This window comes from Ranitomeya imitator, chromosome 7 (assembly GCF_032444005.1).
Source record: "Ranitomeya imitator isolate aRanImi1 chromosome 7, aRanImi1.pri, whole genome shotgun sequence".
Taxonomy (NCBI): Eukaryota; Metazoa; Chordata; class Amphibia; order Anura; family Dendrobatidae; genus Ranitomeya; species Ranitomeya imitator.
Window position 1 is genome coordinate 48,656,522 of NC_091288.1, and position 24,120 is coordinate 48,680,641.

Genomic DNA, 24,120 nt, shown 5'->3' on the forward strand with positions numbered 1-24,120 from the left:
TGATTTATTGCATTTAAAGAAGGCACTGACTTCAGGATTAGGTGATCACTTGCTGATCAGTAGGTGTCCTGGAACCGGAACCTGCACCGATCGGCAGGATGGAGGTGGGTTATCCCTTTTATATAAGGGGGCGCCATTCATTCTCTATGGAGCTGCCAGAAAAAGCCAAGCGCAGAGATCAGCAGTTCCCTAGAGAATTTGGCCATGTGCACACGCTGCGGATCTGCAGCAGTTTCCCATGAGTTTACAGTATGTGGAGATCAGACTGAACTAAAACAATCCATCTTGTCTTCTTCCTGAGAAATCTCGCTTACAACAAGATACATTTCTGCTGACTTGACATTTCCTTTTATGGAAGTAATCATGTGTGCATTCCTTCTTTCAATAGCAGCCTTTATTCACCTTCTAGATGATGTAACTTTCTACTGATAAAGACTGGTATAGATTGTTTATGTAAGAGATAGTGAAATATGAGCGCTTGTGCGCATGTCTGTAAAAGAATAATTATTTTCTATATAAAGGGAGGGCAAAGCCCAGAGAGAGAGATGTGCTCCTGGGCTTCCCCTGTACATGATCACACAATACCTTGTTTGCGTGTCATTTACTCTGGATCCCTACCTCTAGTAAGCCAGGGACTGAGAAGGACTTAACATTTCTTTGGCGCACCGAACGGGGACCCGAGATGAGAGTATTTGCTCGAGATTCACCTGCGGATACGGACAATGGAGATCTGGGATAATGGACGGCAAATGAACTGAAAAACCTGGCCAGGTAAGAGACATTATTAGTTCTCTTTTATCTGCCTTGTATTATCCGAAAGATCTCTATGAGCCGTGTCACGCTGGGTTAGTCTAGTAGTGAGTAGATACCTATAAAACTCGGGTTACTATATTGTATAGATTTATGAGTCCTGTCCCTGGCAGTGTGTGAACAGAGTGAAGGTTGTGGTATGTTGTGAAAGAAGAGCAAAAGTGCGTAGAAAAATAAGCCGAAATAGTTGGGGTATAAGCCTTATACACGGAAGTCAGCCTAACTGGGTCATGTGGTTGCGTCCTTTCGGGGAGACCTCCGCCCATGCTTGACTCTCATTTAAGTGCTTAACCTCCTTCATTTCTGGATAAGGTTTGATAGAATGAGCCCAGGACGCGGGTCCATGAGCCTGGGACAAGTATGCTAACTGACACAGAAAGTTTTGTGATCTGTATGGTGTTGCTGGGTCTGTTTGCGTGCATAATAGCACTTAAGTACATTCTGCACATTAGAAAGAATGGAGCAGATCAGCCCTTCAATATTTTAGCTCCCTAGGAGAGAAGGCAACGAGACATCACCTAGGATAAGTGATTGTCCAAACGTCACCTGGGGTAGAAATAGCTAATATTGAAAAAAAAAAAAAAAAAAAAAGAAAAATGGGAAATAAACAGACAAAAACCGTCTTAGGACAAGTGGAAGCAGCAGATATCATACAGGAAAGATGTGGGAAGACAGTCAGAAGTCAGATTAGAAGGGTAAGAGAAAAATTGGGAATTTCAGAAGCACTTATGTTTAGCACTGAATGGGAAAGACTGAGTAAAGAACGAGGTGGAATTATCAAAGACAATGGGTGGGAAGAAATCATACACTGTATGATAGAGGTCTCAAAAACAGCTAAAGAGGAGAATTGGAAGTATGATCCAGACACTTCCAAATGGATTATGGGGAAGGGAAAAAGTTGTGACATAATCCCACCACCTTACCTAGATCCAAAAGCCCAATCATTTGTACCATCTGGAGGAGCAGAAGGAGGAAAACAATTTCCAGCCTTGTATCCCAATCTTGGTGGGGTAGGAGGATGGGTATGTTCACACTGTGGACAACAAAATCCAGATTGGAGAAATGATTGCCTAGTCTGTGGTACACCTAGACATGGCGCTGTACTTGCCCCTGTTAGGGTAGTACCAAGACCCTTTAGGGAACCTGGTGCTGACGGGGTAATGGGAACTAGATATCACCAGACCCGACAGTATTTTCCTTGGTCCCCTGCTGAAGGTATGTCCCTCCTGCATAATGCGCCTGATCCCACTCAATATCCCATCCGATTTGCACAATACATACAACAAATCATGCAGACTCATGCTGGGGTCTGGGCGGACGGGGAAGAATTATGTAGAATGAAAATGTCCCCCGGACTTTTTCAGGAATTATTGACACACCTACAGCCCAATAGACCAGTGGCAGAAGGGGGTGCCTTACAGACAGAAGCATCAGGTACCCAGTTCACAGAGGCATTAATAATTTTCATGAGAGAAAAACAGAGGGAAAGGGGATCTACGGGTGTGATTATGCAGAAATTTGGGCAAAGTATTGAAGAATATAGTCAAGAATTAGAAAATAGCTTTAGGGATGAAGGATTGGATTTGACTGATGCTTCAGTAAGGAGACTTTTTACAAAACAATTAATAGAGGGGCTAGATCCGAAAATCAGAGAAAAATTTAAATCCTCTACTCCAGATTGGAGAACAATTGAACAACCAAATATTGTGAAACAACGATGTTTAGGAATAGTCATGGATATGAGAGAGAATCGTAAGCCTGTTAGAATAGCACAAGCTAATACAGGAGGAAGAGTGAGACACAACTTTCCTTGCCACTACTGTAAAAAGCCAGGTCATTTCCAAAGAGAGTGCAGGAAGAAGTTGGCAGATATAAAGTCAGGCAAATTTGTTCCCAGAAATAACCCTCCCCAAACGGACAACCAGCAGAAATCTACCATCATAGATGGTCCCATAATAGATTCAGATTGACTCGATGTGTTACAAACTTCCCTACCAGCTAGAAGACCTATGATACAGGTGAATGTGGGGGGGAGAGAGATTCCATTTTTGATAGATACAGGTGCAACTTCCTCAATTTTGAATCAAGATTTTCTTCCGAATCCGGAAGATATTTCAGAACAAACAACTTTTGCTGAGGGTTATGATGGGGTAATTCGAACACTGCCATATACTGTGCCCCTAGAGGTCTCATTAGGACCTAAATGTTTTGCATCCAGATTTTTGTATGCCAGAGGTGCCCCAACATGTTTGTTAGGAACTGATGTCCTAAAGAAATTAGAAGCTAACATCAATTTTAGGGAAGATGGCACAGTTATACTGACTATCCCTGATGATGCAGAAACATTAGAACAATATGTCAGAATTCAGGCTTTTGAGGATTATGCTGAAGAAAAAGAGTACACCACAGATCTAGACCTCTCAATGGTCCCAGAAACACTGTGGGCACAGGGTGACACCGATGTGGGACTATTGCATATCTCTCCTGTAAAACTATCTGTGCAACCAGGAACTGTTCTCCCACAGCTCAGACAATACCCTGTGAGTGCCCAGCAGGAACTAGCGATTACAAAACAGATAGAGGGATATAAAGAGAAAGGAGTTTTGGTAGAGATACAATCACCTGCTAACACTCCTCTGTATCCAGTCAAAAAGAGAACTCTTGATAAGAGTTCTATGCCCAAATATCGTATGGTACATGATTTAAGAGAAATAAACAAAGTTCTAGATCCAATCACCCCAGTTGTACCCAATCCTCATACGTTACTATCACAGATACCAGCCAGTTCTCAAGTATTTACTGTAATAGATCTTTCAAATGCATTTTTCTCGGTTCCTTTACACCAAGATAGTTGGTATTTGTTTGCATTTACATTTAAGGGCAAACAGTTGGCGTGGACACGCCTTCCACAGGGAATGATACACTCCCCTACTCTTTATTCAAATGCCCTACAAACAGTCCTTCAGAGGTTTGAACCCGAACCACAGGTAGTAATTTTGCAGTATGTGGATGACCTACTACTTTGCTGCCCAGATCTAGAAACTGCAGAAAGGTCCACTGTGAGTTTACTATGTTTTTTAGAAAAAGAAGGGTGTAAAGTGAATAGACAAAAGCTACAAGTTTGTCAGACCAAAGTGGTCTTTCTAGGTCATTGCATTTCTCAAGGTAAAAAGCATCTTACACCACAAAGAACTGAAGCAATAAGACAGATGAATGAGCCTAGAAATCATAAACAGCTTCGAGCATTTTTAGGAATAGTGTCTCATTGTAGACAATGGATTATACATGCAAGTCAACTAATGCAACCACTGTATGACTGTGTAAAAAATGAACCTTATTTGTTGACAAAAGAAGGTCAGATTTCGTTCCAACAATTAAAAGATGCCCTTGTTTCAGCTCCAGCGTTAGGGCTACCAGACTACACCAAACCGTTTCAGCTTATGGCTGCAGAAGTTGATTCCCATGCTACAGGAGTTCTTACCCAGAAGCATGCAGGGAAACAAAGACCAATTGCATATCTTTCAGCAAGGTTAGATCCCGTAGCTAGAGCAGCGCCAACCTGTGTACGTGTAGTTGTTGCTGTCTCACTATTGTTGGACAAAGCATCAGAAATTGTCCTAGAGTATCCACTCACAGTTCAAACTACACATGATGTTTATGGGATATTAAACCAGGTCCAACCAAAACACATCTCCATGGCCAGACATTTGCGGCTACAGTGTTCTTTGTTGCTCCCCTCTACTATCACATTTGCAAGGCTTCAGACTCTCAATATAGCTACACTGCTACCTCTCGAGTCTGAAGGGGGGAATAAGGACACTGATCCACACGCAAATTTTTTCCCTACAGACACACATGATTGTACAGAGCTCATTTTACAAGAAACGGTAGGCTTACCCAATGTATCCGAAACACCACTTCAAAATCCAGATTTAGAGCTGTTTATAGATGGTAGTAGGTTTGCAGATGACACAGGTAACTTCCATACAGGGTATGCAGTTGTGTCAGAATCTGAAACTCTCAAAGCAGAACCACTTCCACCGAAACAGTCTGCACAAGAAGCAGAACTAACAGCATTGATTGAAGCTCTTAAAATAGCTGAGAACCAGACAGCTAATATATACACTGATTCTAGGTATGCACATGGTATTGTGTTTGATTTTGGAGTAATCTGGAGAGCTAGAGGTTACATGACAGCGTCAGGACAACCTGTAAAACATGCTTCTCTGATCAAACAGATCTTAGAGGCTGCACAAGAAACAAAAGAAGTAGCAGTAATCAAGGTAGCTGCACATGTGAGACTCGACACTAGGGAATCTAGGGGAAATGATAGGGCTGATAAAGCAGCCAAAGCAGCAGCTGTCAAACCCTTACAACAGGTTCATACTGTAAACCCCACAGAAAATACTGAAGATAGACTGAGACAAGCACAGGAAGATGCAGGAGAAGAGGAGAGGGACAGGTGGAAAAAGGAAGGGGCAGAAGAACAAGCGGGAATTTGGAAGAAAGATGGACTAATATGTCTACCTAGAGCCTGGTATCCGATTGTAGTTGGTGGACTGCACCACCCTACTCATGTGTCTGCAAATGCAATGACACTACTGGCAAAGCAAGTCTGGTTGGCTCCAGGTTTTGGCAACTATGCAAGAGACTATTGTGCTGCATGCGCTATATGCCTGACACATAATCCCGGACAGACAGCAAAGACCCCTATGAAGCACCACGTCCGACCTCTCTACCCGTTTCAGCGATTACAAATAGACTTTATCCAGCTGCCAAAAAGTAATGGGTATGAGTATGTGTTGGTATGTGTGGACATGTTCTCGGGGTGGCCAGAGGCCTATCCAGTTCGGAAGGCTTCAGCTAAAAACACTGCTGTAAAGCTAGTTGCCGAACTGATACCCCGTTACGGTCTCCCTGAAGTGATCGAGTCAGATAGGGGTACTCATTTTACTGGAGAAATATTTCAAAATGTACTGAAAATGTTGGGTGTTGAAAGTCAGTTACACACTCCGTATCATCCTCAAAGTTCTGGTAAGGTGGAACGCATGAATGGAACTTTAAAATTAAAAATACAGAAAGCCATGGCTGAAACAGGAAAGCCTTGGACAGAATGCCTTCCACTGGCCCTTTACTCAATACGCAATACCCCAAGGGGTAAGACTAAACTGTCTCCATATGAAATTTTGTTTGGCAGGACTGCCAATTTAGGATGTTATTTTCCACAGCAACTTGTGTTAAATATTGAGTCATTGACTTCTTATGTGCAAAATCTTCAGAAACAATTAACTAAGGTGCATGCACAAGTTTTTGCTTCCCTTCCAGATCCTGACAACACAGAAGGAAGTCACAAGTTGGAACCAGGTGATCAAGTCTATGTAAAAAGACACACCAGAAAGGCTCTAGAACCAAGGTTTGACGGACCCTTCCAAGTCCTGTTGACAACACCTACATCAGTCAAGCTTGAAGGAAAGGCATCATGGATACATGCAAGCCATTGCAAGAAAAGCAGTATAAACTCATGATATTGATGTTAATAATGATAACCTCAACGGAGGCATGGGAAAGACTAAATTCTCTAGCCCCTTTGAACAATAGATTCGTACAACATCATAGAAAATTAGTGCATGACTTGTTAAACAATACACAAACCCTGACAGATTGTTGGATCTGTACCCATTACTTATTGCAAAACAAAGAAAAGGTTGCGAGAGTTAAACGGAAGAATTAATACTAGATTTGATTCTCTTATTGAATACAAGCATGTACATGTGTAATACCAAATAAAGGCTTTGTCTTTGGCCCTGTGGTAATAAAATAAATAAAAGAAAATGTCAAAGGGGGGAATTGTGGAGATCAGACTGAACTAAAACAATCCATCTTGTCTTCTTCCTGAGAAATCTCGCTTACAACAAGATACATTTCTGCTGACTTGACATTTCCTTTTATGGAAGTAATCATGTGTGCATTCCTTCTTTCAATAGCAGCCTTTATTCACCTTCTAGATGATGTAACTTTCTACTGATAAAGACTGGTATAGATTGTTTATGTAAGAGATAGTGAAATATGAGCGCTTGTGCGCATGTCTGTAAAAGAATAATTATTTTCTATATAAAGGGAGGGCAAAGCCCAGAGAGAGAGATGTGCTCCTGGGCTTCCCCTGTACATGATCACACAATACCTTGTTTGCGTGTCATTTACTCTGGATCCCTACCTCTAGTAAGCCAGGGACTGAGAAGGACTTAACAAGTACAATGTAAACCTATGGGAAACGCAATCTGCAGTGCACATGCTGCAGAAAAAAAAAACACATGGCCATACATCGCGTCTGTCGTGCACTGGATCTGTTGTGTTTTGGCGGACCGTCGGCACGAAAAAACGCTCAATGTAATGTTTTTTCGTACGTCGCGCCCGCCATATTCTACTGCGCATGCGTGGCCGGAACTCCGCCTCCTCCTCCCCGGACTTTAGAATGGGCAGCGGATGCGTTGAAAAACTGCATCCGCTGCCCACGCCGTGCATAATTTTCACAACGTGCGTCGGTACGTCACGCTGACGCTTAGCGACGGACCCGTACCGACGCAAGTGTGAAAGTAGCCTTAATGGTTCTAGAAAAGTAAAGGGGAAAAAAAAAAAAACAACATATGGATACTCGCCTCCAGGACTGGCACCTCTACTCTGCACAGTCTCTCCCATTGGTCTCCAAGCATTAACATGCTGTGGAGGTGTCACGTGAACGCTGCAGGCAATCAGCTGAAACATTAGCATCCTGTCCAAGCGGCAGATGGAATGCAAACACCGTGGCCGCTAACTGGCAGCAGCGCTCACGTGACCTCCCAGATTTTAATGTCAAGAGGCCGAGAGGGGAGGCAGAAAAGAATTGCCAATCTGGGAAAGGAGTTAATTCTTTGCATTTTTTGTTTTCACCTCCCTAGGCTTGTGAAGATGTTTTTGAAAGCCCTGTTCACATGCTACAGAAAATTTTTGCACACTGAAGAGAAAATAGCAATAAGAAGCAGATAATTGCTGAACCGACCACTATAGTCCCATCTCTGATGAGTCTCCCCAGCGCCTATTCAATGGGTCCATGAAAAAAACAGAACACACAAAACTGATTCAAGTCCAATATAAAAGTCGTCAGTTTTTCACCGAAGACGTTCTTATAAATAAAGCCGTAGATGAGACGACAAGACATGGACGCTGAATTCTGGACAGTCACTTCCAAGCGGTGGCACCAACCGCCTATCACAGAGGTACGATGGGTTGCCGAGTGTAGATGCCAAACTTTTTCTCTGCCCTGGTAATAACGGACACATTTATCCCATAAGGCCAAGTTCACACTAGGAGTTTTTGCAGGTTTTTTTGTGTGTGCATTTTTCAGGCTTATTTTCAGCTGCGTTTTACAGTACCAGCAAAGTTTATGAGATTTCAGAAACCTCATGCACACAGCTTGGGTTTTTGTCATCAGGATTTCATGCTTTGTATGTTTTTTTTTTTTTTTTTTGCACAATGGAGCATGTCCCTTCTTTCGTGTTTTTCACCAATTTCTGCCAAGAAATCAGGTTTTGCTGCAGAAAAAAAACCCAAAACGCTGCAAAGATAGTGTGAACTTACCATAAAGCAACAAAGAAAATATAGAAGCAAGCTAGATCCTATAGTTATGTACAGACACGTCAGATCCAATCCATAGCGGATGCGATGGCCCAAGGTAGAGGCGGGTCAGGGCCAGCGACAATGTGGGACATGCAGAGAAAAATAACTTTTCATCATAATCCAACACAAATCCTTGCAACTTCCTAACAGCAAACTGATTTGCCCCCTTTATAAACTTTCTGGTTCTTATTAGGGGGGGGGGGGGGAGAAATAAAAAAAAAAATAAATAAAAAAAAAAAAAAAAAAACACACACACTAAGGGTATGTGCACACGTCAGGATTTTTTCTGACAAAATCCTGAGAATTCTGCCAGAAATCCGCGTGCTTTTTTCGCGCGGATTTCTCACGGAATTTGCGCTTTTTTTGCGCGGATTTTTTTGCCGGAATGACCTTTGTCATAGGAAATCCGCCAAAAATCTGGAAAAAGATGCGGAATGCATTCTAAAAGATAGGATGCATAATGTTAGCGTTTTTTTTACCAGATTTATAGCGTTTTTATTGCGAAATTCCGCAAAAAAAAACGCTAAAAATCCTGACGTGTGCACATACCCTAAGTCAATATGGAGCCATGCACATTAGACCGGAAACAATCCCTCCAGGAAAATACAGGGTGTGATATTCAGAGTCCCAGATACTATGAAACTACAAGTCCCAGCAGATGGGGTTGCAGACACACAGGAGCCACAGGTTTGAGACAAGTGCTCCGGATTATCAGTGTAGTCCCCGGAGGGGAATCCTCATTGGGCGCGGAGATGTTGCATGGCAGGAGTAACAACAGGTGTGACCGGTGAGGACTCTTCTGTTTAGGAACTATTGTATTTATAGATTATGATCTCGAGTGATTATATTCTCCTGACCTAATCACTATGGAAATTCATTCAAACCAGGTCATGTCCATGCTCAACCACCATAAAAAATGGCCTCCTTGTGCCGCAATTATGTAAATCCCATGTTGTGTGCAGTGTAAACACGGAGACTTTCCATTTTCATGGTTTGTTTTTACATGTAACTTCTTATAAAGCGAAGCCATGTTGCAGAAGTCAGGACATCATGTAGTTTTATTCTAGCAGTCATTGGGGCACCATACATGCAGATTGTGGAATAGCTATGGGGCCCCACAACATGAGGATTAGTCTCATAAAGGGGGCTCTGCTGCAGCCATCTGGGAAAAGACCAGGCCTGGATTTGTGTGGCCAACGAAACCATGTTGCATGCGACTTTTCCGTTAGAGAAGGTGCGTCAAGACCCATATTTTACACTCTGTCCATAGGTTGTCTGTGGACCCCCAGTAGTAAAGGTAGGGTCCTTGATATGGAATATTCTCTGTCTCAAGAGGACTTCGCGTGTTGTTCAGTGACCAGCACCAAGACTGTGGAGTCGGAGTCACGGAAATTGAGGAGTCGGAGGTTTGTTTTACCGACTCCACAGCCCTGACCAGCACAACCCAGGCTCTGGCATCCTTCCCTTGCAGAGGGACGGACAGCAATATGTGTTAGGTTATTAATGGGCTGTTTTAATTGGACAACTTCTTTAAGGGATTGTCCACAGATTTTTTTTTTTTTTAAAGGATCATCAACTTTGGAACAAATCAAGCTACGACTAGCCTACTTTGCACACCTCATACTAATGAGAAGTCAACAGAGGACATCATGGTCGAAAGAATAGAAGGAACAAGGTGAATAGGAAGACCAGCAGCCCAATGGCCTGATAGTATCAAGATAATGGCGGAGAAGACCCATCTAGGCTTGCACAAGATCAATCTTCCTACAAAGCATCCATCCATCAAGTCACCATGGCTCGAGATTGAGCTGAAGGCCAATAATAAATAATAGCAAATTTAATAAAACAGAAAATAATCAAAAATCAACATTTATTTAGCCCACCACTCCCGGAGACTCTAAAAGCAGCTGCAGCCACGCTCTTTCTCCCTATACTTTGCTGCAGCAATCATTTGCTACATATCCATGTGACCGCTGCCGAAAATCACAGGCCTCATAGGTCTCGTCATACATGTGATAGACGACAGTTGCAGCCAATGTACACCACGTGACTGCTGCTGAAAATAAAAGAGGCACCTGGGGCCCACTTTAGGCTGTTCCTGTAATACTGGGGGTTATGGTAGTTTCTCATTGTGTCATATGGCCTGTCATTTACTGGTTTTTTCTTCATTTTATTTATTTAAATATCTTTGCCAATCCCTTTAAGTCTGGATTCACAGGAGCATATTTCACAGTCCGCATATGGATCACAATGCCCGATCTCGCCGCAAGTCTCACGACTCGAACTTCCAGCCGCACATGAGGTTGTAAGATCAGGTCGGGAGAACCGCTGCCAGCCCAGATATCGCGGATGGTATACCGTGAAATATGCTCATGTGGACCCGACCCTAGCCGGCCTAATGACTATGTGCCAGATCTGGCTCATAAGATGCATAAAAAAACCTACTACAATAAGTTCTTTTGCCAGTAGCACAACTGTCCTTCAAAGAACCTTCAGACTGGTGACTGCTACAAATATCAAAATGTACAATTCTCATCTGTACAGAAACATTTATAACAATGTAACACAAACAGGCGAAAAGGATAATAAAGGAGGAAGACTGGAGACTTTGTTGAATGAATTTACCACCCCCACCCCCCCCACACACACAAAAGCACAAAAACACTTAGTATATATTGGTGCCGTAACTCTTGAACACAACAGTAACCAATATGGCCGCCATCACGGCTCCAGAAGCGGTGGTCACCCAACTTTCCCAGACTCCAGAACTTTTACCAACTTAGGCGTTGATATTTTTGCATCCATATTTGCTCCACGTGTCAGTTTTTACCATCAGTTCGGCATCAATTTTTCTCATAGGCAAAAAAAAAAAAAAAAAAAAAAAAAAAAAGAGTTCCAACTTCTCCCACCCAAACCGCACTCAGGTGACACACGGCATCTGTGTGATTGTCCATGATTATGAGCTATTAGGAGAGTAGATCCAGGATTAGGAGCAACAACTGACATTTCTCCATTTTTTTTTGCAGACACTGGGACTGCAGGAAAACACGGACATGTGAACAGCCGCATAGACGATAATGGCTGCAAGTTCGATCAATGAACATGGACGTAAGGAAAGGACTGAGCAAGGCCTCAACTAAAGGGGTTTTTCTTATTTAAAGAGGAAAGAAACTTTGTAAATATTTTTAAATATACAAAATATAAATAAATAAGTGGAAGAACGATATATAACCGGCAGCATGTTATCAGGTCCTCCCAGCGAGACCACACACTGTACCGTACGCCTGACAGGTCCCCTTCAGCCCCCTAAGGAGCCCCTCAATGACTGTGCACATTCAGTGCCTAGGACAAAATATGCATCTCCAACCATAGAGCCCCAGTATGGAGGAGACTGAGGCCCAGAGGGATCACTGGGAGCCAGGACTAAGAAAACATTAACCCCATCCACCAATTTTTGCCCCCCCACCCCCCCCCCCAAAAAAAAAAAAAAAAAAAATCATAACTGCAAAGTTTCGTGACCACGCAGATTAAAACTTCCACAGTTTCCAGGCCATTAGATCTATATCACACAAAATAATTTGACCAATCAGGTTGTGTTAGATGTGTAAGGAGACAATATGGCGGCGTAATCGCTTTTCAGACGCTCATCGTCCAGTCTGATCATGGCCAGATCTTAGTGCTTCTGTCACTTTATAAGATCTCGCAACCCATCCGCATGAGGTTCTGCAGCATCTGAGGGCAAAAGAAGATCCAACTTCAGGCCGGCAGGTGACACTTCTCATTCTTTTAGAAACTTTTTCACATTCCTCCGAAGAACGCAGAAGAAGCGGAGACGTCACTCTCCTCCGGCATCAGCTCAGATCCTGGCTGATAAAGTATGTGAACCCCCTGTCCCTCTGATCAGCAGACCTAATGACCTGTCCTGTCCGCTTTATTGGGTCAGTGGATCACCGAGTGGATCACTGGGATCACACCGCAGACGTCGCCTGTTCTTGGAAGGATTTCATCATATCCCTTTTTTTTTTTCCGTGGACATTTAAATTATGCAAATAAACGACTTTTCACGCTTCTCTTCGGCAATAAACATTTTCCACGGTCAATTTATATGTGATTGTTTTTTTAACTGTCTTTTATATCTGTGTTTAAATGATTAAAAAATAAATACAAAAAAAATATATAAAAAAAAATAAATAAAAAATGTTGCTTTGGCAGATCAGATCCGATCAATATCGCATCGCAAGGAGCTGTTACGTAACCGTGCTGTCAGCGCCCCACCCCCACCAGGTGACATGTCGGGGTCCGCTCACCTGCTGTGACTGCTTAGAGGGGGGCAGCTCTATTTCCATCATGGTGGCCCCTAGCCCCGGCCGGGTATGCCCTCGGTGAAGTTGTCGCAGTATATCCCGGTGTGTCGTGTCGCGCCTCCCCTTCGTTACTCTTCCCGGACCGGAGACTCTCACTCTGTTCTCAGGACCGTCCCGAACGCTATGACGGGAAACTCCGGGGCGACACGGCCAAAGTCGCCCGTCAAGCCCTCTCAGCCAATCAGTGCGCAGAATCCCTCTACTCTCCGCCCACTGGAGATGACGCAAATCGTCACGATGCTGTGGGCGGAGTCCCGGATCGCTCGCCACCTTTCGGCCACGCCCTCTTTAGTAACCCTTTCACCGCCGGCTGGAAGCTCCCTTCTATTTTTCGTGCCAGGAAAGTTCAGACTCTTATGTAACGCTGCGGATGTAACAGTCTGAATCCGGGTTTAATACAGAGATTTGTGGCAGCGACGTCACCTTTAACTATCACCTTCAGAAATTGAAGTAAATACAGTGAAAAGAAGGTATGCAGAGGTCCAAGTTAAAGGGATTGTCACAAACAGCGCCACAGCTGTGCACAGGTGGTGTGCGGTATTGCAGCTCGGCCCCATTCCGTGATTGCCAATGGTACCAAATGGTCCTGGACAGTGAGCGGGCCTCCACCACATCTGTACTACACTACCAGACGTAAATCACACATGGGGGCGCTGTTTTCAGCAGAACGAGGCCATTTTTGGCAAATCCTGGACAACCCCTTTAACTTCTTAAAGGGAACCTGTCACCTGAATTTGGCGGGACCGGTTTTCGGTCATATGGGCGGAGTTTTCAGGTGTTTGATCCACCCTTTCCTTACCCGCTGGCTGCATGCTGGCCGCAATATTGGATTGAAGTTCATTCTCTGTCCTCCGTAGTACACGCCTGCGCAAGGCAAGATTCAGGTGACAGGTTCCCTTTAAGGAGGCAGGCAATTTTTGTTTTTGCGTTTTCGGCTTTTTCTTCCAAAAACCATCACTTTTTTGCCTTTTAAGACAATCGTATGAGGTCTTTTTTTCCTGTTTTGTCGAAGAGCTGTGTTTCTGCAGCACGTCACTTTTTAGAGTTTTTTTCAGCATTTTTCAACATTGCATAGTGCAAAATAAAAACTGAGATATCAAGATTCACTGCGTTTTTTGGCGCCGAAACCAGAAGAACCGGAATCATATTATTTTTTCATGCACCTTATCAGCATTCACAAGAGACAAATGTACCCTGACAAAAACAGCAATAAAAACCCTGCAAAAACTAAGCAAAAAAAACGCAGAACAAAATAAGCAAAATCAGCTTAAACCTTGCATAAAAAAAAACTCAGCAAAAACGCAACATGTGAACATAGCCTTATGCAAGCGGAGCTTTAGGTTTTATACCAGTTTGGGGTCCATATGACATTTTTATAGCTTTTTTATTGTATTTTTAGGGGGAGATGGGTGACAAAGCAAAAAAACATGGAGAAAAGAAGGGAGGGGATTTACTTTTTATGGTTCTTTTTTTAATTTGTTTAAACTTTTGTTTTTACTTTTTATTGTATTTATTTATTTTTTACCATAGTGATGAGTCTTAAAGGGAACCTGTCACCTGAATTTGGCGGGACCGGTTTTCGGTCATATGGGCGGAGTTTTCGGGTGTTTGATTCACCCTTTCCTTACCCGCTGGCTGCATGCTGGCCGCAATATTGGATTGAAGTTCATTCTATGTCCTCCGTAGTAAACGCCTGCGCAAGGCAATCTTGCCTTGCGCAGGCGTGTACTACGGCAGGCGTGTACTATGGAGGACATAGAATGAACTTCAATCCAATATTGTAGCCAGCATGCAGCCAGCGGGTAAGGAAAGGGTGAATCAAACACCCGAAAACTCCGCCCATATGACCAAAAATTGGTCCCACCAAATTCAGGTGACAGGTTCCCTTTAAAGGTTTATTCTAAAAACAATGTTACCCCCTATCCATAATTTAACTTATTGCTAGTGATGGAGGGAACAGGTGAGTGGGTCATTCATCATCTATGGCGCTGCTGGTCAAAGCCAAGGGCAGCGCCCAGCACAGTCCCATGGAAAAGTAATGGAGCGGAGGTTGAGCCTGCGCACCCCTGATCCATTCAAGATGGGGATCGGCTCTCTTCCAACACACTAGACCTTAAAAGCGGTGTCTCTTATTAGAACCATACCCTGAAAAGGGCAATACCAGGTAATTCCTGAGTGTGCGGCGGTATTCTCAGCGTTCCTGAAGGTGGGTTTTCATGTCTTTAAATTTGAATTGTAAACCTTGCCTCCCCATTCACCCCTCCACCACTATAGCAGGAGCACAGATCACCATCATACTGTGATGAAGTTTTACCCTCATAACGTTACTCAACAAAACACATTATATAAAGACCAATTTAACCAATAATATTTCTAAACAAGGCTCAACTAATACCGCCACACCATGACCACTACAATTACCACTAAATAGTGATTGAATGGACTACTAATACTGTTACTGAGCAAACACCATTATTATCAATAATACCACTATACAACTACAGCCACATAGTGACCAAATAGTACCACAATACTGCTAGTAAAAAACTGCACTTTAGTTATACCAATATTACTACCATACTGTGAAACTATAGCCGTAGATACCACTTTTATTTAGGTGCTCTGGCAACCTCATAAGTGACTGTCATACAGATAAATCCACTGACTCACAGATCACATTTTTCTTTGTTCATTTTTTGTATCTTTTCCATCCAGCCCAGACCACCATGAAGACTTCCTCCACCCGCCTTTAGCACTCCACATAGTAATAGTGTCCAAACGCATTATTAGGGATCATGCATTATACCATATGGGGGCTGCATTATACTCTATGGGGGCTGCATTATACTCTATCGGTGCTGCGTTATACTCTGTGGGGCTGCATTATACCATATGGTGGCTGCAATAAACCATATGGGGCTGCATTATACTCTATGGGGGCTGCATTATACTCTATGGGACTACATTATACCATATGGGGGCTGCATTATACTCTATGGGGGCTGCACTAAACAACATGGGGGCTGCATAATATGCTATGGGGGCTGCATTATAGCATATGGGGGTTGTATTGTACACTATGTGGATTATGTTATACTCTATCAAGGACTATGGGGAGTGCATTATACTATGTGTACTATAAGAGGGCTGCATTATACTCTGTGTACTACATGGGGGCTGCATTATGCCCTATCGAAGACTATTGGGAGTGTATTATACTATATGGGGGCTGCATTACACTGTATGGAGGACTATGGGGAATGCATTATACTATGAAGCACTATGGGGTTGCATTATACTATATGGAGGACTATGAGGAATATACTATACTATATGGAGGACTGTGGGAAGTGTATTATAGTATATGGGGGTTACATTATACTGTATGGAGGACTATTGTGAATGCATTATACTATATGAAGGACTATGGGGGATGCATTATACTGTATGGAGGACTATGGGGAGTATATTATACTATATGGAGGACTATGGGGAGTGAATTATACTATAGATTGTAAGCTTGCGAGCAGGGCCCTCATTCCTCCTGGTATCCATTTTGAACTGTGGTTTTTGTTATGCTGTAATGTCTATTGTCTGTACAAATCCCCTCTATAATTTGTAAAGCGCTGCGGAATATGTTGGCGCTATATAAATAAAATTATTATTTATTATTATTATATGGGGGTTGCATTATACTATATGAAGAAATATTGGGTGTGCGTTATACTACATGGAGGACTATGGGGAGTGTATTATACTATATGGAGGACAATGGGGAGTGCATTATATTGTATAGAACAACTTCAATATTGTGGATCTCGCTCGTCTAACGGCCTGAACTCATGTAAATACAATCAAACTTTTTCTGTGTGATGGTGCAATATGTTAGCATTTGGGGCCCCACTTTAAACTTTTGTCCAGGGCCCCACTTTGTCTAAAACTGGCCCTGCTTATAGGAGAAGCGAGAATAAAATATGAGCAGATACTGTCTGAAGAAGACCTCAACCGTAAAGTCTATGGAGATCCATTAAAACTACGGTAAATGGATGAAAAGTGGAGGACATGCTTTTTACTTTAGTTTTCCATAAGTGTTTTATCAGTTTTTAACTTATTCACTGTTAAACGTCAATGGATAAAAAAAAACTTTATCTCCTTCGGTTCAGCTACATCCAGCATATGTACCACACTGTTCTTGGCTCCAATCCACTACACTTTCTTGGCAAGTTTTCATGAAAGCTGTATATAATTTTTGTAGGTAATGCAATACTGACACAACGTTACGTGTGAGGAGAGTGTAAGGACCTCCACCTAAGCTCAGCAGAATACATTTAGAGCATGCACAAACATATCCATAGTTTCAGGGGAGAAAATAATTGTGATAGCAATCATGCCTAAAGGATTAGGATGTGTGGGCTTGTATCCGTTCTTACCACATCAGTGCACCTGTATAAAGCCAAGTCTACTACTACCTGGGAGTTGGGTTCGAAGACCAGATGATAATCTGTATCAGGAATGGCAGATTTTTCAGGTGTCAGGATATCCTTGAGGATGTGATCTACTAATCAGCCATTCTCCTTTTGCTGCATCCAACTGTTTAATGCTTCCACCAGATAAATTAAACTCATTACGCAGAAAAAAAAAGTAGAACATATGTTGTCTGCATCAGTTTATCTTCATTTTCAGGAACTTTTTTTGTTTACTTCTACAGGTTAAGTGGCCTGAAGCTAAGGGCTCTTTCACATGTCAGTGATTTTTCTTGTACACAGGAGACGATCCATGTTTCATCAGTGTTTTTGATCAGAGTGTCATTAGTTTGATCAGTGATCGTTTTTACCATCAGGCTATGTGCCCACGTTGTTTTCTTTAAACGTTTTTGCGGCGCTTACAAACAGCTTCTTTGAGTAATCCTTCTGGCATTTCTGCTCCTATAGACAGATTTCACTTGACAACAGGCAGTGGACTGATGGGTTTATACAGAAGGGAGACATTTAATGTCCAGCATTTTCTCTCATGTAATTTCTCAGGTGTAAAACATCACAACGTTTAAATAAAGTAAATGGCAAATTATTTATCACATTATCTATGAAATGTGATCAAGTTGTCTTAAAGTCCAGTGGGCATTGTACAGTATTTACCGTATATAGCTATGTTATGGATACTGGTGTATCCTGTTTTGGAAACAATGGGAAGTGTTGAGAGGTAGAACAAAAAACATCAGAGATCCCACAAAGTGCAATCTACTCACTTTATGTAACCCTTTATGTACTTGTGACTGCAGTTACCCTCATATACCACAGACCGCCTATCAAACAATGGTCAAATAGTTGAGATTGGAGAAGGGTCAGAGCAGCCAATAAAATAGAAGACACAAGGATTTTCCCAGGGGCCCAAATTTGAAATAATAATGAAGTTCTGCCAGAATTGGGACTATAGGTCGTGCCCAGGAATGGATAACCTAATCTAAGGTGTAGTAGGGTGGTGGGGGGGATGTAATTTGTTCTTGGGTACATAATATAGTAGTCCTTTTTTTGCCATGGTCTCTGTGTGCAGTATTACAGCAGAAGCTACATTGTAAGGAGGATAAGATATGAACCTGTTTTGTATACTTTTGTAATAGTAAGTTTAAAGGGAACCAGTCATGTAAGAAAAAATGCTATTAACCTAGAGATATGGGGTTATTCTGCAGGTTGATAGCACTCATTGACAGCCTGGCTGCCGGGAAGAATAAAGTTAATTTCAGCCTTGTAGCCTGGCGCTCGGTGCACGACCATACGGCGTTAGAACACTAGTAACCTGAAGATTCCACACGGCCTTAGAACACTAGTAACCTGAAGATTCCACACGGCCTTAGAACACTAGTAACCTGAAGATTCCACACAGCCTTAGAACACTAGTAACCTGAAGATTCCACACGGCCTTAGAACACTAGTAACTAGAAGGTTCTGCACGGCTTTAGAACACTAGTAACCTGAAGATTCCACACAGCCTTAGAACACTAGTAACCTGAAGATTCCACACAGCCTTAGAACACTAGTAACCTGAAGATTCCACACGGCCTTAGAACACAAGTAACCTGAAGATTCCACACAGCCTTAGAACACTAGTAACCTGAAGATTCTACACAGCCTTAGAACACTAGTAACCTGAAGATTCCACACGGCCTTAGAACACTAGTAACCTGAAGATTCCACACAGCCTTAGAACACTAGTAACCTGAAGATTCCGTGCGGCTTTAGAACACTAGTAACCTGAAGATTCCACACGGCCTTAGAACTCTAGTAACCTGAAGATTCCACACAGCCTTAGAACACTAGTAACCTGAAGATTCCACACAGCCTTAGAACACTAGTAACCTGAAGATTCCACACGGCCTTAGAACACTAGTAACCTGAAGATTCCACACGGCCTTAGAACACTAGTAACCTGAAGATTCCGTGCGGCTTTAGAACACTAGTAACCTGAAGATTCCGTGCGGCTTTAGAACACTAGTAACCTGAAGATTCCACACGGCCTTAGAACACTAGTAACCTGAAGAATCCACACGGCCTTAGAACACTAGTAACCTGAAGATTCCACACGGCCTTAGAACACTAGTAACCTGAAGGTTCTGCACGGCTTTAGAACACTAGTAACCTGAAGATTCCGTGCGGCTTTAGAACACTAGTAACCTGAAGATTCCACACAGCCTTAGAACACTAGTAACCTGAAGATTCCACACAGCCTTAGAACACTAGTAACCTGAAGATTCCACACAGCCTTAGAACACTAGTAACCTGAAGATTCCGTGCGGCTTTAGAACACTAGTAACCTGAAGATTCCGTGCGGCTTTAGAACACCAGTAACCTGAAGATTCCACACAGCCTTAGAACACTAGTAACCTGAAGATTCCACACAGCCTTAGAACACTAGTAACCTGAAGATTCCGTGCGGCTTTAGAACACTAGTAACCTGAAGATTCCGTGCGGCTTTAGAACACCAGTAACCTGAAGATTCCACACGGCCTTAGAACTCTAGTAACCTGAAGATTCCACACAGCCTTAGAACACTAGTAACCTGAAGATTCCACACAGCCTTAGAACACTAGTAACCTGAAGATTCCACACGGCCTTAGAACACTAGTAACCTGAAGATTCCACACGGCCTTAGAACACTAGTAACCTGAAGATTCCACACAGCCTTAGAACACTAGTAACCTGAAGATTCCACACGGCCTTAGAACACTAGTAACTAGAAGGTTCTGCACGGCTTTAGAACACTAGTAACCTGAAGATTCCACACAGCCTTAGAACACTAGTAACCTGAAGATTCCACACAGCCTTAGAACACTAGTAACCTGAAGATTCCACACGGCCTTAGAACACTAGTAACCTGAAGATTCCACACAGCCTTAGAACACTAGTAACCTGAAGATTCTACACAGCCTTAGAACACTAGTAACCTGAAGATTCCACACGGCCTTAGAACACTAGTAACCTGAAGATTCCACACAGCCTTAGAACACTAGTAACCTGAAGATTCCGTGCGGCTTTAGAACACTAGTAACCTGAAGATTCCACACGGCCTTAGAACTCTAGTAACCTGAAGATTCCACACAGCCTTAGAACACTAGTAACCTGAAGATTCCACACAGCCTTAGAACACTAGTAACCTGAAGATTCCACACGGCCTTAGAACACTAGTAACCTGAAGATTCCACACGGCCTTAGAACACTAGTAACCTGAAGATTCCGTGCGGCTTTAGAACACTAGTAACCTGAAGATTCCGTGCGGCTTTAGAACACTAGTAACCTGAAGATTCCACACGGCCTTAGAACACTAGTAACCTGAAGAATCCACACGGCCTTAGAACACTAGTAACCTGAAGATTCCACACGGCCTTAGAACACTAGTAACCTGAAGGTTCTGCACGGCTTTAGAACACTAGTAACCTGAAGATTCCGTGCGGCTTTAGAACACTAGTAACCTGAAGATTCCACACAGCCTTAGAACACTAGTAACCTGAAGATTCCACACAGCCTTAGAACACTAGTAACCTGAAGATTCCACACAGCCTTAGAACACTAGTAACCTGAAGATTCCGTGCGGCTTTAGAACACTAGTAACCTGAAGATTCCGTGCGGCTTTAGAACACCAGTAACCTGAAGATTCCACACGGCCTTAGAACTCTAGTAACCTGAAGATTCCACACAGCCTTAGAACACTAGTAACCTGAAGATTCCACACAGCCTTAGAACACTAGTAACCTGAAGATTCCGTGCGGCTTTAGAACACTAGTAACCTGAAGATTCCACACGGCCTTAGAACACTAGTAACTAGAAGGTTCTGCACGGCTTTAGAACACTAGTAACCTGAAGATTCCACACAGCCTTAGAACACTAGTAACCTGAAGATTCCACACAGCCTTAGAACACTAGTAACCTGAAGATTCCACACAGCCTTAGAACACTAGTAACCTGAAGATTCCACACAGCCTTAGAACACTAGTAACCTGAAGATTCCACACCGCCTTAGAACACTAGTAACCTGAAGATTCCACACAGCCTTAGAACACTAGTAACCTGAAGATTCCACACGGCCTTAGAACACTAGTAACCTGAAGAATCCACACGGCATTAGAACACTAGTAACCTGAAGATTCCACACAGCCTTAGAACACTAGTAACCTGAAGATTCCACACAGCCTTAGAACACTAGTAACCTGAAGATTCCACACGGCCTTAGAACACTAGTAACCTGAAGATTCCACACAGCCTTAGAACACTAGTAACCTGAAGATTCCGTGCGGCTTTAGAACACTAGTAACCTGAAGATTCCACACGGCCTTAGAACTCTAGTAACCTGAAGATTCCACACAGCCTTAGAACACTAGTAACCTGAAGATTCCGTGCGGCTTTAGAACACTAGTAACCTGAAGATTCCGTGCGGCTTTAGAACACTAGTAACCTGAAGAATCCACACGGCCTTAGAACACTAGTAACCTGAAGGTTCTGCACGGCTTTAGAACACTAGTAACCTGAAGATTCCACACAGCCTTAGAACACTAGTAACCTGAAGATTCCACACAGCCTTAGAACACTAGTAACCTGAAGATTCCACACAGCCTTAGAACACTAGTAACCTGAAGATTCCGTGCGGCTTTAGAACACTAGTAACCTGAAGATTCCGTGCGGCTTTAGAACACCAGTAACCTGAAGATTCCACACGGCCTTAGAACTCTAGTAACCTGAAGATTCCACACAGCCTTAGAACACTAGTAACCTGAAGATTCCACACAGCCTTAGAACACTAGTAACCTGAAGATTCCACACGGCTTTAGAACACTAGTAACCTGAAGATTCCGTGCGGCTTTAGAACACTAGTAACCTGAAGATTCCACACGGCCTTAGAACACTAGTAACCTGAAGATTCCACACAGCCTTAGAACACTAGTAACCTGAAGGTTCTGCACGGCTTTAGAACACTAGTAACCTGAAGATTCCACACAGCCTTAGAACACTAGTAACCTGAAGATTCCACACAGCCTTAGAACACTAGTAACCTGAAGATTCCACACAGCCTTAGAACACTAGTAACCTAAAGATTCCGTGCGGCTTTAGAACACTAGTAACCTGAAGATTCCACACGGCCTTAGAACACTAGTAACCTGAAGATTCCACACAGCCTTAGAACACTAGTAACCTGAAGATTCCGTGCGGCTTTAGAACACTAGTAACCTGAAGATTCCGTGCGGCTTTAGAACACTAGTAACCTGAAGATTCCACACGGCCTTAGAACACTAGTAACCTGAAGAATCCACACGGCCTTAGAACACTAGTAATCTGAAGATTCCACACGGCCTTAGAACACTAGTAACCTGAAGATTCCACACGGCTTTAGAACACTAGTAACCTGACGATTCCACATGGCCTTAGAACACTAGTAACCTGAAGGTTCTGCACGGCTTTAGAACACTAGTAACCTGAAGATTCCACACAGCCTTAGAACACTAGTAACCTGAAGATTCCACACAGCCTTAGAACACTAGTAACCTGAAGATTCCACACAGCCTTAGAACACTAGTAACATGAAGATTCCGTGCGGCTTTAGAACACTAGTAACCTGAAGATTCCGTGCGGCTTTAGAACACTAGTAACCTGAAGATTCCACACGGCCTTAGAACTCTAGTAACCTGAAGATTCCACACAGCCTTAGAACACTAGTAACCTGAAGATTTCACACAGCCTTAGAACACTAGTAACCTGAAGATTCCGTGCGGCTTTAGAACACTAGTAACCTGAAGATTCCACACGGCCTTAGAACACTAGTAACCTGAAGATTCCACGTGGCTTTAGAACACTAGTAACCTGAAGATTCCACACGGCTTTAGAACACTAGTAACCTGAAGATTCCACACGGCCTTAGAACACTAGTAACCTGAAGATTCCACGTGGCTTTAGAACACTAGTAACCTGAAGATTCCACGTGGCTTTAGAACACTAGTAACCTGAAGATTCCACGTGGCTTTAGAACACTAGTAACCTGAAGATTCCACACGGCTTTAGAACACTAGTAACCTGAAGATTCCACGTGGCTTTAGAACACTAGTAACCTGAAGATTCCACACGGCTTTAGAACACTAGTAACCTGAAGATTCCACGTGGCTTTAGAACACTAGTAACCTGAAGATTCCACGTGGCTTTAGAACACTAGTAACCTGAAGATTCCACACGGCCTTAGAACACTAGTAACCTGAAGATTCCACACGGCCTTAGAACACTAGTAACCTGAAGATTCCACACGGCTTTAGAACACTAGTAACATGAAGATTCCACACGGCCTTAGAACACTAGTAGGCCGGCGTCACACTCGGCGTAAGACAATACGGTCTGTATTTTACAGCCGTAATATGCTGAAAAGTCCCAAAAATAGTGGTCCGTATCTCCTCCATAGGCAGGGTGTGTCAGCGTATTTTGCGCATGGCATCCTCCGTATGTAATCCGTATGGCATCCGTACTGCGAGATTTTCTCGCAGGCTTGCAAAACCGACATACAGATATACAAGGGATCCATGTGCTCAAAAAATAATAAAAACATATATACTGTCTATATATATATATATATATATATATATATATATACTAGATTGTGGTCCGATTCTAACGCATCGGGTATTCTAGAATATGCATTTCCCCGTAGTATATGGACAATGATGATTCCAGAATTCGCGGCAGACTGTGCCCGTCGCGGATTGGTCGAGGCAACCTTTATGACATCATCGTCGCCATGGCAACCATTATGACATCTACGTCGAGAC

General features: G+C 42.9%; 1 protein-coding gene and 1 long non-coding RNA gene across 3 annotated transcripts in view; one reads left to right on the forward strand and one right to left on the reverse strand.

The window, feature by feature from the left end:
• NFE2L2 (NFE2 like bZIP transcription factor 2) overlaps window positions 1-13,010 on the reverse strand; it is a 33,222-nt gene extending 20,212 nt beyond the window's left edge. Inside the window, exon 1 of one of the 2 annotated variants that reach the window (XM_069733204.1) lies at window positions 12,771-13,010. In XM_069733204.1, the coding sequence (XP_069589305.1) occupies window positions 12,771-12,812 (42 nt within the window). In that variant the 5' untranslated portion in view covers window positions 12,813-13,010. The remainder of the gene's footprint in view (window positions 1-12,770) is intronic. The other variant, XM_069733203.1, reaches the window with a different exon arrangement.
• Window positions 255-6,642, forward strand: LOC138644617 (uncharacterized). Its single transcript, XR_011314633.1, has 2 exons — window positions 255-771; window positions 6,136-6,642. It is a non-coding gene; the product is annotated as an uncharacterized lncRNA (long non-coding RNA).
• Window positions 13,011-24,120: the final 11,110 nt, after the last annotated feature.